Genomic DNA, 15920 nt, shown 5'->3' with positions numbered 1-15920 from the left:
GGCCCAGGGCTGGGGGAGTGGAGGATGCCCAGTGCGCCTGGCACATGCTGTCTTCATTCTGGATCCTTCCCAGAGCTTTTTGGGCCCCTGAACGCCTGCCCCGCCGAAGGCTGGAGACACAGTGAGCCCCGCTGCTGCCCCGGGTGTGCAGGGAGGGGCCTGGGCTCAACTCCTGAGGGCTCTGCCCTGGGGCTTGGTTGGGAGCTGGTACCCAGAACCCCCGGGCTAGCATGAGCTGAGCGGGCCAGCCGCAGGGCGGGCAGCCTTCCTGCGCTGCCCAGAGGGCCGGGGGGTGGGGGGGGCTCCCAAGGTCAGCACGCCGCCCGGGGTGGGAGTGATCTTCAGAGAGGACAGTGCAGCTGGACCCAGAAGGCCAGCGGGAGCCACCAGGGAGACCAGCCATTTGAACCGTGGGGGTGGCCTGGGGAGGGCGGAAGGGCGGGCAAGGCCAGTGCCCCAGTGCTGAGAAGAGCCTTGAACGCCTGAGGCCAGTGGACTTGATCGCAGGAGTGTGGTGCCAGGTGCCCCAGCCCAAGCCCAGGCCGACGTGCCCCCACCCTATCGGGGGCAGGAGGTCCCCAGGGTCCTGTGACAGGTTGGAGCCCCGGTACCCCAGAAAGGTGACAGGCTGTGCTTGGGGAAACAGTTTATGAGTTTATTTGGCTTCATTGGATCCCAAGGCCGAGGCCCCAGCCCCGGCTGGGGCAGCAGGAAGGCACCCAGAGAGCCCCTGGCCCCAGATGACCCCAGGGTAGGGGTCACTAAGCACTAAGCCCGGGGCAGGGGCCCCAGTCACAGGACTTGGTCCAAAGTGCTGGTGGCAGCTGAGGCTGGCCCCTCGCCCGCGCCTCCCCTCCCCCGCACCACCTGGGTGCGATTCCCTGAGACAGGCTCTGGTCCTCCCAGTCAGCTGGGTACAGTGTTGGGCCCCATAGGGCAGGAAAGTCGGGGACCCACAGGTTGCAAGTGTGTGGGGGTGCAGGCCCCCCATCCAGTGTGAAGGCTTCCTGTGCAGTGTAGTGTTCCTGGCCCCGTGCGGGGCGGCTCCCCGGGAGAAGCAAGGCCTGCCGGCTCCCGTTCCAGTGTATGCGGCTCCTCCAGGGCAGCTGGAGCGTGAGGCAGCAGCCGGCCTGCTCAGGGCCCTGCCTCCGGCGTCCATGGGGCCTGGGCACCCATGTCTTTGGTCTGCGCCCTGCAGTCCTGAGGGCCTCCCCGGAAGGGGTTGGCCGGTGGGGAGTCCCAGAAGGGGTCTGAGTCTGGGAACAAGGTCCAGGGTGCCCGGCGGGGCACGGGCTGTGGAGAGGGCAGGGGCGAAGGCCGTGGCCCCGTGGACACGAAGCTCCAGGGATCGATGCGGCTGCGGAGGGGTGAGGGCCGAGGACGGCTGATGAGGCCCAGTGGTGGGGAGCGTGGGGTGCCTGGGGTGCCGGGAGCGGAGCGGGAGATCCCAGGCGGGGGTGAGACAGTGCTTCCTGTGAAGGGCGGGGGAAGGACCTAGTCAGGCAGCCGCCAACTCCTGGGGTGTCTCCGGGAGGCACTGCCTCAGTTTCCCCACCTGAACAGTGAGCTGCTTGGCTCACAGCTTCCATGACCCCCTTTGCTCCAGCGTAGCTGTTTACAAGGTAGTGGTGAAGGGGGAGGTTTCTGGAGCCCAAGTGCCTGGGCTTGAATCCCAGCTCTGCCATGACCTGGTGGGAGCTGCAGCCCGTCAAGAGGACGGCATTTAAGGCCCGGTCCTCGACATTTAAGGCCCGGCGCCATGAATGACCTCCTCTGAGAGCGGACACAAGAGGAGCCCGTGGCGCTCACAGCTGCCATGGTCCTTAGAGCACCAGTGCTGACAGCACAGGGAGGGGTGCAGGCGCAGAGCCAGCCAGGAGGGGTCGCCGGCCCCCACTCCCTCTGGTCTGGCCCACCACACCCCAGCCCCACCACTGGGCTGCTGGCCTGGGAACTCAGTTCCCTAGAGGGGTCCGCTGCCCTGAAGGCCCGCCTCGGGGTCCAGCAGGTAACTGTGGCCCAGGCCTGATTTCCCCATGTCACCGGGCCCCCGACCCTCGGGCCCCAGGAGACTCACCGCGCCCCTCCTCTTCGCGTCGGGGGCTCTTGGCTGACGGCTGGCCAGTGGGGACACCCAACTCCAGTAGCAGAGGCGCAGGGGTGCGAGGGCGGGGGGCGTCAGGGCTCAGCGGGGAGGCGGGGGCCTCCGGCCTCTTGGGTGAGAAGCGTATGAGCGGGGATGGGGGTGGCTCGGCGGGGGAAGGTGGGGGCAGCGGCGTGGAGGGCGTTGGCGGGGGCTCCCCACGCTCGCGGCCAGGCCCCCCGGGGGACTGCAGGTCCCGGCCGAGGCCCAGCGAGGCCAGCAGGGCGGTGCCGCGCAGCAGCGCACGCTGGATCAGCTTGGGTGTCCCGGAGCTGCTGCCACGCTCCGTGGGGCCTGGCCGCCGGGGCTCTTCCGGCTCGGGGCTCGGCCGCGGGGGGTTACCTAGGGGGGTGAGGGGTGGCACAGGTCAGGTTATTTTCTGGAGAGGTTGGCTGGACCCTCAGTGGCCCTGGAACAAGGCCTGAATTCGGTTCCCTGCCATCCTCCCTCATTTCGCTGCTCCCCTATACCCTCCCCCACAAGCCTGCTCTCCACACACATTCCTGCCTTCCCGAGTGAGGGTGGGAGGGCAGTGCAGGCAGAAGAACCTGCAGGAGCAAAGCTGGGGAGGCGGCCAGCTGCCCTGGAGCCCAAAGAGGTGGGGAGAAGCCCTCTTTAGCCCCTCTCTGGCCAGGAGGCAAGCCGAGTCTGGCCTTGATGCCAGCCGGGCAGCATCAGGGCAGGCTGGCCACAGGCTGGAACCAGGCCCTGTGTCCTGGGCCCACCTGCCCGCGGGGTGGGTGTGGGACACAAAGGTCCACTCCAAGGCCCATGACCCACATGACCGCCCAGGAGGCACACCCACCGCCTCGGGTCCAGAAAGGAGGAAGCTGAGGCTCAGAGGGTCCATCGTCCGGCCTGAACTTAACGATTCAGGGGCATTATGTTGTCTGACCCTCATTCCTGTGGCTTCAGGTTGAAATGGCTGCGGGCTGCTCAGCCAGGGAAGGTGGAACGGACCTGGCCCCAGGCAGGCAGTGGGGCCTCGGCTCTCCACCACTTCACCGCCAGGCGTGGCTCTGAATTTTGTGACATTCGTGTCCCATGTGTGGGTCTTCAGTTGCCTGATTCCAGTCTAGACCCCTGGTGGTGAAGGGGCTGGGGAACCCTCACTGATGAGGTAGGACCTGACAAAACCCCAATTTTTTTGGAGAAAACCCCCAAATTGGGGTTTTCTCAGGTCCTCCTTGGCTCTAGAACCCGCTGTGGCTTGCCACTGCCACCGGGAGAAAGTCTTCGCCTCCTCTTGGGCCCACATGGCATGGGCGTGCGGGAGGGGGCCCTGGGCTGGGAGTTGGGAGGAAGACACGCAAAGCTGGAAAAGGGAGCTTCTCCTAAGAAGCAGGACTTGGCTGGGGGGAGGGTGTTTCTCCACAGCCCTGGCGCAAATACAGCTCCCACTTCTAAAAACACCTACTGAGCGCCGTGCTGGGGCTGTCCTGGGCTCCACTAACCCAGGGGAGGCAGGCCGGGCCGCTTCAGGCCTGTGAGCCCCTGGCCCTCCGCTCCAGTCAGGCTTCCTCTCGCTCAGGTGAGCCAAGCCCCCTGTGCACACACTACCTCCTTGTCCTAGCACACTGCTCCCACCTAGGCTTTCAGGCACCTCCAGGTACCCTCATGACCCACTGAGATGGCACCTCTTCTCCGTGTGGCTGTGATACTGTGATCTGTTGTAAGAAATATACCTAACAGTTCACTTCTCATTCCTGGCACAGACGTCCTGGCACTTTCCCGGGTTAACAGTGGTAAAGGCAAAAAGAGCACCTCTCGTTGTGTGTAGGAAGCCCCTCAGAACCACACCTGAATTAAATCAAGGTGACTTTTGGGAAGCTCCACGGGAGGGGGTGCTGGTTGCCAAGGGACCCAACCATGGGATTTTAGAGGATGGGGTTCAGGGAGGGGAGAAGAACTAGACAGGCAGCCTGGTTGCCACGGCTGGGGGGAGGAAGCTGCACGACGCCCTGGAGAGGGACACCCTGGAGAGGGGCTTGGGGAGCTGGGGCAGGTGAGCAGGCGGAGGTGCTGGGAGAGGCGTGGAAGCCCCGCCCCGCCCACAGACCTTGCCCTGTGCCTCTTCCATCTGGCTGTCCTCGGGCTGTGTCCTTCATAACAAACAGGTCGTCTAGTAAGTAAAGCGCTGCCCTGACTTCTACGGGCCAATCTAGCAAGTCATCTGACCCGAGGAAGGGATCACGGGAACCCCTGATGCCCGGTCAGTCAGAAACACAGGAGCTGGCCCAGCCTCAGGTGTAGACAGACTTGCGGGGCGCCCTTGACTGGACCCTACTCCTTGGTGTCAGAAATGAACTGAAGGGCGGGCACCCAGTTGGGGCTGGACAACTGGTGGGGACAACCCCACGCAAGGGTGTCAAGGGGAGGGAGCAGGGTGTAGGGGAGGGAAACCCAGAAATTTTCCTCTTTCAGGAAACCGGGACCCCAACGTGGGAGCTACCCCAACACAAGCCCAGCCTGGGCCCAGCCCGGGCCCAGCTCTTTCTACTCGCTACAGTCCTGGCGAATTTCTAGTCTGTTCTTCCAACAGACTCAGCCCCACTGGGGACAGGGCCCTCTGGGACTCTGACGCGTTGACTGCTGGCTCATAAAATGTGCCCATGTTTGATGGAAGGATCCGCTCTGCCGATCTTCGCAACTACCACTCAGCAGTTGTTGAACCTCCCTCTTATGGGTGAAGACACTGAGCCTTTACAGTGAGTTTCAACAGAACGGGGTGCGGGGGGGACATTTAACATAAGCAAGGAAAATGGGACCAAGGGAAGTGGAGACAGAGGTCATGTACAGAGAGCAGAGAGAAGTTCCTGCAGCCATTGCTTGAGAAACTGAGGTCCCAAGAGTACGTGACTTGCCCAGGGTAACCCAGCTAGGATTTCAATTCACCTCGAAGCTTCCTGGCGGTAAGAGTGGGGACCCTGTGGCTTAGGAGAAAACAGCACCATCATTCTTGCCCCAGAGGTGGGGGTGAACTTGTTTCCGTGGGGCCTCACAGAGAGGGCACGGCCACGGGCTCGCTAGTGGCTGCAGGGCCACCAGGCGCACGGGGCAGCTGCGGTCAGCGGAGGCTGGTGGTGCCCACCACGGCAGCTTACTGCACACAGCCCCCGGGGTCAGAACCGCTGGGAACGGGGGTGGGAGGTAGGGCCCCCGTGATGCCTGGGACGATCCCACAGGTTCTTTGATTCTCAGGCAGGTTCCTGACAACGCAGACAGCGGCAAGGTCAAGACCATGTACTCTCATGGGTGCAAGACGGCGACTGGGCTGTGCGCTTGCACCAGGGGAACCGGTGCTCAGCTGGGCTGGGGCGGGGGACATTCTCTCAGGTAAGGAGGGAGGCTAGACAAGGGTGGGGTCCAGGCCCTTAAGTTTCTGTCTCCGGGAGCACGGGGAGGGCAAAGGCAGAGGAATGTGCAGAGCAAGGTCAGGGTTGTTTCAACCCACGTGTGTGGGTTGAAGAACCAAGTTAGTCAATGACCCTTTGGACCTGGTATATTCTAAACGCAGGTGAATCCAAACAGCCCCCTTGACCTTCCAATTCTCAGTTTAGCTCCTGCAGCGCAGCCAGCTCAGGGCAATGCTACTGCTGGAGAGGAATATGGCTCGCCAGATGGGCGTCGAGGGTCCTGGCTCTGGAGTCAGATCTGAGTTCAAACCCCTATTCAGCTGTGCGCTCAGCATTAAACCACTCAACTCTCCGCACCTCAGTTTGCATCCCACAGCAGCACCTGGCGCCCGGGGCAGCCCGTGAACACCAGCTGTTATTAAGTCTAAGGCTGGTGGAGGTGAAGGGTCGGGTGGGTGCAGGGCGAGAGTCTACACTGCCGAACAGGACTGTGCTCTGAGAGTGGCAAGCCAGCTCCTGGGTGCTGCCATGAGAAGCAGGTGTAGCCGGGATTCCTAAAAGGACCCACAGAAAAAAAAAAAAAAAAGGACCCACAGACAAGGGAGGCTGCAACTTCCTAGCCCCTGTCCGTGCCAGGCAGCACCGAGGAGAGGAGAGGACAGGACAGCCACGGGGAGCCCAGTGCCCGAGCCCCCAAGCAGCCTGCGACCAATTCCCGGTGAGCTTTGCTACAAGCATGGAAGCCAATGTCTCTGGCTGCGGTGGGAATGGGCCCTGACCCCTCTGAACCTCCGCTCTCCTTCCCACCGACGGACTCCCCAGAGGGGCGCTGCACAGCATGGGGGGGCAGGCTGGCCTGCCCCTGCCCCAGGCGGGTGCTTTCTTGGGCCACTGGGGCCCAGCTTCACTTGGGTCCCAAATAGGGGGACCCATCCCCTGTCTTCCTTCCCTCCTCGAACCTGCTGATGGCCAGGAGAGAACATTCTTAGGTCAGGCCTGGACACAGGGACCAGATTCTGGGCCCCCTAAGGCCTGGGCTGGGTATTCAGCTCAGGTGTGGGCCTCTAGGTCAGACTGAGGTCTTAAGACACGTCTGCCGATCTCAGTCTCAGTTTCCTGCTTTCTAGAACGAGAGCCGTGAGTGCAGGGTTCCTGCCTGGTGTGCTGGCTTTTTGGAGCCTCCCCGTGGCGCCCACAGAGGAAGTGCAGCAGAGCCTGCTGGGGGAGACAGGGCCACTCACCATTGAGAGTTGGGGGTGTGGAAGGAGATCCTAAGGGAGATGAGTCATCTGAATCCAGGCACCACGTGGCTTCTTCCATGCGGGACCTTCTCCTGGTGAGGAGGGGAGTTGTGCTCAGTGAGCCTCAGGGCTGCTGGGAGGCAGCTGATGCTGGGGTCTGGGCACTTGGGCACTCACCTCCCATTTTGGGCTTCCCCAGGCTTGGGGGAACTGGGACCCCAGGCCCAGCATGCTCGCCGCTCGCCGTTGCTTGAGTCTTCCAGACGCCGTGGGGACTGACGGCCCCAGGCCAGGCCTGGTTCTGCAGGTTCCACTGTGGAGGAGGTGGAGGGGAAACCGCTGAAGCCTGAGCTGAGGTGGAAAGCCCTGACCCTTGTCCTCCCCCATCACGAGAGACAGGCTCCGGGAGCCACCTTTCCGGGCAGGGAGCAGGCCGTCCCCAGGGTGGGCTCTGGGCCCAGAGAACTGGAACAGAAATGGGGCAGGGTGGGTGGGTTTGGGCCCTGGGGGGCCAAGGGGATGGAGCGTCTCCTCTGGCCCTTCAGTGGGCTTTTGCCGCACAGTAGTGAGAAGCCCTGTCAGATGGCCTGGGTTTGAAGTCTGGCTCTGCCACTTGTCAGCCGCGTGACGTTCCTGTTCTCACTTTTCTCTGTGACGGTAATAACAGCTCCCTCACAGGGTCACCCCCTATGCTGCTAACTTAACACAGCAAAGCACTTAGCAAAACGAGTAGGACCTAGCCGACTAGGAAAAATTAGTAAACGCTGCTTGGGGGGCTCAGAAGTCCACTGCGAGACTGACAGGGGCGCCGGGGTTAGGAGGAAGCAGAGACTCAGAGCCAGGGGAAGGCAGGGAACAGGTTTCTTACGCTGGATAGCCCGAAATCGGGGGAAAGTGGGCGAGTCCCCAGCCCCAACCTCGAAGACATTTCTCCTCCGATCCAGGCCGGGGGAGGCCTGCACGGTGATGCGGTGCTTGAAGTCTGGGTTGGAGGGAAGCAGGCGCAGGTTTGTGGTTGAAGCAGCAGGATCCCAGCGCGCAGGGCCCGCGGCGCTCTCCCAGGCCAGCAGGCAGTGCAGTGCCCCGCCTCGGCCAGGGGCTGTCTGGCTGGGGGGAGCCTCACTGCCGCCCGGTAAACCCCGGGCTCCCGGTACAGGAAGGCGGGGCGCGGGGGGCGGCTCAGCCGCCGCGCGGCGCGAGCCCCGGCCCCGCCCCCTCAGCCTCCCAGACCTCCACAAGCCCCGCCCCCTCCCGGCGCAGCCACTCCCGGGCCGTCATGCAAATACTCCGTCAGGCCCCGCCCGCAGAAGGGGAAAACCCCGCCCCACCCCTGGCCCCACCCCTCCCAGCCTGTCAACACTCCAAGCCAATCGCAGGGCGGCGAGCGAAGCCTGACCCCACCCCCCGCCCACGCAGCCAATGGCGGGCGCCGGCCGGCCCTCACCCAGCGGCATGCTGATGCGCTCGCCGCCGTCGCGCGCGCGGAGCTTGCTGCGCTTGAAGGTGCCGCGGCGGCGCCGCACGTGCGGCCGCTCGCGGTCCACCTGCTGCAGCAGCAGCGTCAGCTCGCGCTCGAACACCTCCAGCTCCCACTGCGCCAGCAGGTGCTCGCGCCGCCGGAGCTGCTCCGCCTGCGACCGCTGCTCCCGCGCCGCGCGGGTCAGCTCCTCCTCGCGGCTCAGCAGTTCCTGCGCCGGGAGAGACACGGTCAGGCCCGCGCGGCAGCCCTCGGAGCCCCCAGCCCGGCCCCGGGAGCCTCCTTTCCGCGGCACCCGCTCCCCACCCTGGGCGCCCTCTCCTCGCACCTTTTCCTTGGCCCGCAGCTCGTCGAAGAGGCCCTGGATCTCGCGCTTCCAGCCCTCCTGCATGGAATGGAAGGAGTCCCGGGGCATTTCCCGCAGGACCTGCTCCTCCAGTGCCTCCAGCTGCTGCAGGATGGAGGCGAAGTCGGGCCTGCGGTGGGGGTCCTGCGCCCAGCAGTCTGGGTGTGGAGGAGGGACAGAAGAAGGGGCCTGTGGGTCGGTGTGGCCTGGACCAAGGAGCTCTGCCCCTCACTTGGGCCCCAGCCGCTTACCCGCCATGAGTTGCACGAAAGGCTCCGGGCAGGTGGATGGGATGGGCAGCGTGAGCTTGTTAACGGCCACTCCATAAGCCACAGCAAGACAGTCGATGCCACGATAGGGCACCTCCCCTGTCAGCAATTCCCACAGCAGCACCCCAAAGCTGCAGGTGAGACAAAGGGTCACCGTCTCATCTACCCCCTTGTTGCCCCTTTACCCCAAAAGCAACCAGGAACTTAATGGTTTGGACCCCGCCCTCCCTCTGGCCCCATCTCCCCCGCCCAGGCCGCACCTCCAGACGTCGCTGCCCTTAGAGAAGGTGGAGGCCTTGATGACCTCGGGGGCCATCCAGGCATAGGTGCCCGCAGCGCTCATTTGCGTGGTTTTGTGCCACTCTCGGGCCAGGCCAAAGTCAGTGATCTTCAGGGTCTTGTGCTCCATGTCATCGCCCTCGATGGGCTGCAGCAGCAGAACTGGGGAGAAGGAGAGCAGGATGGTAGGTCCTCCAGGCTGGGGGGCGGGCAGAGCAGACTCATCTGACAGACACGGGGCTGAGTCCTCAGGTGATCCTGCCTGCAGAGCTCCTGTTTAGAGAGCACACCTAGCCCTGGTGGGCTCCGGACCCTGCTGCTGAAAAATCTCTTGGGCCCACGCACTATCAAAATTTACTCCCAGCTTTGCAATCCCATGGCCTGACTGCCGGAGGCTCAGAACTGAACCTTACTAATTAGTAAGCACTGCACAAGCTCATTCCAAAGAAGAACCGTTATGGAAAGGGGAGGCAGGTGGCTCAGGCTGGAGTAGAATTAGACAAAGATAACGATGCTGGGAAACACTGACGTAGGGGCCGGTAGAGGCCAGGCACTTTTCACTGAGCGCTAAAACATCTGTAAGGCAGACGTCATCATTCCCATTTTATAGGTGAGGAAACGGAGCAGGAAAATGACTGGCTGTGGCCGATGTATGCAAACAGCCAAGATTCCAACCTGGTTTCTGTGGCTGCAAAGACAGTGCTGTAAAATCCTCCCGCCCCCCCCCCCATATTAAATGCCTCCAAATCGGCCGTGGGGCAGCCTCTCAGCGTGGGTAGTTTTGATTTCAAGAGAAACCTGTGTCCTGTCCTTTTGGTGGTGCGGGAGAGCCTGGCCTCTCCTCCCTGGGGGTGAAGAGCAGCAGGGAACTCCTGGCGAGAAAGGAAACCCCGCAGGGCCAGCACCTCAGCACATCACTGCTGGTGCAGGCGGCCAGAGGGAAGAGAGAGTCCCCAAAGCCCGCCCCCGTGTACTTGGATATGGAGAGAAAGGGAGGGCCTGAGAATGTCATGGTTCTTGGCCAAAAAGGAGGCGTTGGGGACAAATGTAGGAGTGGAGGGTCTGATCTGGCAGGGGTTCTCGGCTTTGACCCCCCATGCTCTGGATGGAGGGGAGAGGCAGCAACTTATCAACCTCTTGCCGGGACAAACATGGCTCTAATGAGAAGCGTAAGAGGAACAGCAAAGGTCAAGGGCAGGAGGGGCCTGTTCTGGTCAGAGCCCACTGCCTTGTCGAGAAGTGACATCCAAGCCAACTACGCCGCCAAACACGTGCCTCTCAGCTTTCCTGCCCAGGGGACGGCACCAGATGAGGACAGCACAGGTACTGGGGCGGGGACAGCAGGGAGGGGAGATTTCTGAGGTGGCGGCGGAACCAGAGAACTCACTTTTCTGTGTGTAAAGCCACAAGCCCTGACCCCGCGGCTAGCCAAGCTCTCTGGGTCTCGTGGGGGCATCTGGCCCTGCTGCCCAACCCCTCCCCGCTGGCCTTGGCTCTTGCGCTGTTTCCTCCAGGGCCTCCCCCACCCTCAGCCCTTTCAGTGCCAGTATTCCTGAGAGCCTCCCTCTCCTCAACCTCTGCCCACCACTCCCAGGCTCCCTGGGGCCAGCTGCCCCCTCCCCACTGGTGGCTCCCACCTGGGGCGCTCCAGGCCTGAAGGTGAGACCAGCCACTCCTCAGCCACTGTCCCACCTGATGTTCATACACCGTCTTCGGCCCACTGTGCCCAGTAAATCTTCCTGCAGTTCCTCCTAATCCAGACCGGCCCCGCGACCCACCCACTCCTCTGGACCAGAAGGGGGCTGAGTCGGAACAGTTAGTCGAGCCAAGGGCGACATCGACCTAGAGTGCTCAGATCCGCCTTGTTAAGGCCTTAGCCCAGGCCCTGTCGCTGTCCACGCAGGCTGTCCAAGAGCCGGCCGCGCGCGTCTCCCGTGTCCTCTGTCCCGCCCACCTTCCAGCACAACTTATCCCTGGCATCGCAGCAGCCTCCCGTCTGGCTGCTGGAGGCTCCTGACTGGACCACGCATGAGCCCCTGAAGAAGGGGGTGGGGGTGGAGCGGGACCAGGCAAAGGGGTCTGTGTGCTGGAGTCTGGGGGCACCGCAGGCCCCCTGTGGTGCCAGAACTCACGCATCCTCTTGAGGACCAAGCCCTGCGGCTTCCTGGCAGGGGCTGGGGCAGGCGGGCCCAATGGTACCTCCTAAAATCTGACAGACAGGCGGCTCAGGCTGGGCGGCCAGCCTTCCCTTTCGGTCAGGTCATCTGAGGCCCAAGTCCCGGGACATCTTTGTACCGGTGACCTTTCTGCCACCTCCCGCCTCCGGCTGTCCTGACACCTGCAAGCCTCACTCCCAGCCTCACCCCCGCACCCCCTGCTTTCCTCCAAGAGCCTTGAGTTGGTCTCAACCCAAACGGCTCTTCTGGTGTCTGATGTAGACCTTGGGGAGTGGGCGGTCAGGGTCACCTGGAGGACCCCCAGGCTCTCTGCTCCCCACCAGGGCTCCCCAGCTTCTGAAAGGGACCTGGCTCCCAGCCCCCTCCTCGCCCAGGCTGGCCTCTGTGGGGCTCGGGAGTGGCCTAAACAGCTCACACCTCTTCCGCTTCCCTCCTCTGGCCCCACTTCTGCTTTCTGGGAGGACCGGGCCAGGTCTCCAACTGGGCGAGGGAGGGCCCTCTGGGGGAGAATCGAGGGAGGTCAGACCCAGGCCGGGCTGGCTGGTCAGTCCTGTGACTCGTGGGCCTGGAGAATTCCCCCTCCTCTCCCCTTCAGGCTTCCTCACAAGGCCCCCATTGTCCAGGAAAATCACGCCATTGTTTCCTGCCTGTGCCCCCCCAGCCCAGGGGCTCCCCCCCAATCCCACAGACGGCACCCCGAGCCTAGGACTGCGGTCTGTGAGGTGGGAGGCCGGGCTCAGGGAATCTGAGTGCACCTGCCTGCCCGTCGCCACTCCCCAGACTCTGGGAGGAAAGTGGGAGAGCTGGGGGCACAGGGGGGTACCATCCCTGGCTCCTTCCTCTCCCACAAACCCCCCACCCCCCAGTTCTTTCCTCCCCTGCAGGCAGCTGGGCTGGGGAGGGAACAGAGGCTGGAGCAGGGGCAGGAAGCCTGCTCAGGGGCAGCAGGAAATGCAGGAAGCGGTGGGGAGGGTGGGGAGCAGGGGCCTGGGCTATTGTTCCATTTTCTCTGGAAAGAAAACTGGAGGAAAAACAGAAAACAGGAGTCCCCTCCCCCCCCACTTCGGGGAATCCCCCTCAGGCTGGGCCAGAGAGTGGGGGTCCCTCGATGGCTAGGGCCTAGAAGTGAGGCTGAGAAGTGGGAAGTGCCCCCTGATAAGGGTAAGTGGAGTGGGTGGGGTGGCTGGCAGCCTTCCCCACCTCCTCCAGCCCTGGCAGGGATTTGAGTAGAGCTGGGTTCTAGTGTTCTGCCTCCTCCAAGCCTCTGGTCCATGGTCAGCCCAGGTCAGGAAGCTCAAAATATCCATCCCCACCCCTGCAAGAGCCATCCACGTCTCGCCAGTAACTGCTCGCAGCTCTGGCTCCTCCTGCACCTCCTTGTGCTCTGTGGCCTATACAGGGGCCCTTACAGGCCCAACCTCAAAGCTCCACCGCTGTGCTGGGTCCTGCTGCCTCGCCTTTGCCCTTGTCAGGCCCTGTTTGGACATCCAACTGGCAGCCTCACTAACGCTGCCTCGCTTATGGCCTGGTGGGAAGCCCGCCTGCTTCAGGAAGCCCTTGGAACCGGTTCCTCGCTCTTCTGGGCCCCTACAGGGCAGTGTGGGGGGCCAGAGATGGCTGTTGAGGGGGTGCCTCGCCGCTTGAGTCTCCCTTTGCCCTTCCACGCCCACCCCAAGGGCCGATTCAGGCGATCCTCTTGGTGATCCAACCCTCAGATGTCCACTCCTACCCCGCTGGGGACCCACTGCATGTCCGGCACCAGATGCCAGGGCTGCTGTGCCCATTAAGCCATTTCACTTAACCCTTTTAGAGCCTGACATTGAGACTGTGAGTTGAAACCATCTAGAGGTCACACAGCCATGGGGAGGGGGAGGGCCAGAATTCTAGCCCTGGCCCCAACTTTCACCACCCCCCCATCTCTGTCCAGAGGAGCTGCTCAACATGAGTGGAGGGGAGACCAGAGCACCAGCGTGAACTCTGGGGGGCGGGGTGATGATGAGCAGTGCCAGTCTGTAACTCTGCTTCCTCGGGGTGGTGGCCATGGCTAAGCAGGAGCCCAGCTTTTTAAGTTGGCGGCTGCAAGCTGGGGTTAAGGACTCCTGATACTGGGTGTGAAGGATGCCTGCCCCAGGGCCCATATGAGTCCTTGGGCACCCCTGGTCAAGTGGGACCCCTGAGGGCAGGAACTAAGCTACCAGCGGACTCCCAGAAGGCTCAGTGTAGCGCTGGCATCGGGTAGGCATGTGCTTGGGCCATGCCACCCTCCACCCATGCTCCCCAAACTCACTGTTGTTGGACTTGAGGTCTCTGTGGATGACGGGCACCAGGGCCTCGCAGTGCAGGTAGTGCATCCCTCGGGCAATCTGCACAGCCCAGTTGACCAACACGTGGGGGGGCACACGACGCCCAGCCAGTGCCCGGCTGAGGGGTCCACCCGCCGCATACTCCATCACCAGGCACAGATTGGGCTCCTCCAGGCACACGGCCTTGAGGGCGATGATGTTGGGGTGGGCCAGCATGGCGAAAAGCCGGGCCTCCTGGCGCACGCTCTCAGCTGTCACACTGATGTCCTCATCAGGGTCCTGGCGAGCAGCCTTCACGGCTACCAGCTCGCCTCGCCAGCTGCCGCGGTACACCTTGCCAAAGCCACCGATGCCGATCACCTCCTCCAGCCGCAGCTCCTGGAAGCTGGCCACTTCGCAGGGGGGCGGGCCACCCCGAGACACATAGTTGGATGGAAAGATGCCCACTTGGCCGCCCACCTGGCCTGCCCACCAGCCCTCATCGCCTGAGATGGCTGCATCCCGGGACAGCACCTCCACACGGTCGCCCTTCCGCAGGGCTAGCTCGTCCTGCCCATTAGGCTCGTAGTCGAACAGGGCTGTCCACACAGGATTGGCATAAGCTGCTGCCTTCGGGGGTCCCTCTGGCCAGCCTCCGCTGCCACCCCCACTGCCCCCACCGCCCCCACCGTTCCATGACCCCAGTGGGCTCTTGAGGAAGAGGTTCTTCAAGGGCTCCATGGCTGGGAGCCGGCGTAGGGCGTGGGGGGACCTTTTTGGGGGTGCCCCTGGTCCCTGCCCCTGGTGGCTTCGGAGGCCCTAGTCCCGGAACCTGGGCATTCGGGCTCTGGCCCTCAGCCCCAGACCCACGCCTCTCTGGGGAGCCAGGAGTGTCGCCTCCCGGCCCCCCGCATCTCCAGTCTCTAGAGGCGGGCAGCCCAGGGCAGTGTGGTCAGGCTTGGGGGGTGGGACCCCGGGGCCTCCGGCATCTCACCATGGCCGGCTTGGAGGGCCTGGGCGTCTGTCCCTCAGTCCTGGGTGCCTGGCTTCGGCACCCGCCAAGTGTAAGGTGGGGCGGGCGAGGAGCAGCGCCTGGGCTCCGCTTGATCTTTTTGTGCAGGGGGTGGCTGGAGTGTCCCTGGTTGGGCCGAACTGCCTCTTCCTGGCCAGACTCTTTCGCCCGACGGCTCCAACCCCGCTCCCTTCTTCCTCCTCCCTTTGTACTTTGGCCCCGGGGGCGGGAGGCAGAGGTGGAGGGTGGAGTTTCACTTTTTTCCGCTCTTCTCCCTCCTGCAGGAAACAGCATCAGATGACGCGGGCGGGGAGCACCTCTCCCCTCCCAGAGGCTGCGGGCGTCTGGCTGGGGAGTTCCTGGGGAGGCGGGGCGGGAGGGACAGGGTAGCCCTGGCCCCCGTCACAGCAGACTGAGGACGGAGGAGCTTGCTCAGGGCTGCCACCGCATCAGCAAACGGGGCTAAAGAACCTGGCTTGGGAGCGAGGCAAACCAAGTCTGGGTTTGGTCCCGGTCAAGAAGTGGCAGGACGCCGTGACCCCTCTCCTCTGCGCCTCGTTCTCTCCGTGTCTGGAACGTGGGCCAGAAGCTGCTTGAGAGCCGGCGGGATGGGGAGGGGGCGAGACGGAAGGTGGACTCTTCTGGGGGCACCTCAGGCTCCTGGAATGGGCTGAGGCCAGCTTCTTCCTCTCAACTTCAAGAACCTTCCCCAGTCGGAGGACACCCGTGACTGTTGTCCCGAACTTCGCCTTGTACTTCGCTTAGGTGTGTCTATAGTAGCCCTCATCCCCGTTGCGTGGACCCCCATTGCCTCGAGCCTGCCACTTTAAGAAAACGACGTTATCCTGTTTCGATTATTCCTGCCTGTTCTAGTGGGTGGCTCTCTACACGCTAGGTCTGCGCCCTGACCCGGAAGTAGAGGCTGCTCGGGGAGCACGACGCTCCTGACGTTTGAGGTCCTGTAGCTAAAAGGGGCGGGCCAGGAGGGCAGCTCAAGCACAGCCGGGCTCTTTCTGTGGCCCTGGGGAACCCACGCTTGCTTGCTTTTTCCCGCCTCCTGTAACTCATTGGAAGAGCTGTGCGCAGAGTTCCGCTGTAGCCAATGGTCACTCAGCTGACCGTCCCGTGGCCTCCGCTTCGTTGGCAACGCCTAGGTGTACGCATGCGCTCAAGCACTTTTTTTTTTTTTGAGCTTTTTCTCCTCGCCAAGGACTCTGCGCATGCCCAAAGGGCTCCCCCACTCTTCTCCCTTCACCACCTTCCCGAGCTTGCGCATTCATGCCGTCAGGTTTTCCTTTTCCGGGTCCCAACTGGACCCGTGGGGCGCATGCGCCTCTG

At 63.2% G+C, this 15920-nt stretch overlaps 1 protein-coding gene across 3 annotated transcripts; it reads right to left on the bottom strand.

Annotated features, from left to right (window-relative positions):
* Positions 1–1085: 1085 nt before the first annotated feature.
* Positions 1086–14427, bottom strand: MAP3K11 (mitogen-activated protein kinase kinase kinase 11). 3 transcript variants are annotated; one of them, XM_084235254.1, is made up of 10 exons: positions 13571–14427; positions 9093–9310; positions 8815–8963; positions 8546–8721; positions 8185–8428; positions 7609–7722; positions 6918–7053; positions 6741–6832; positions 2078–2485; positions 1086–1472 (listed from the first exon to the last, which is right to left on the bottom strand). In XM_084235254.1, exons 1-10 carry the CDS (start codon positions 14309–14311, stop codon positions 1135–1137), a joined length of 2616 nt encoding a protein of 871 aa, XP_084091380.1. In that variant the 5' UTR covers positions 14312–14427; the 3' UTR covers positions 1086–1134. The 3 variants fall into 3 exon arrangements, with proteins under 3 accessions (XP_084091380.1, XP_084091379.1, XP_084091381.1); XM_084235253.1 differs by having other exon boundaries at positions 9093–9351; positions 13576–14427; XM_084235255.1 differs by having other exon boundaries at positions 9093–9273; positions 13576–14427.
* Positions 14428–15920: the final 1493 nt, after the last annotated feature.

This window comes from Talpa europaea (genome assembly GCF_964194135.1).
Source record: "Talpa europaea genome assembly, chromosome: 1".
In the NCBI taxonomy this organism is placed as follows: Eukaryota; Metazoa; Chordata; class Mammalia; order Eulipotyphla; family Talpidae; genus Talpa; species Talpa europaea.
Note: the sequence above shows the minus strand (reverse complement) of the source record. Positions and strands in the feature narration are given on the sequence as shown.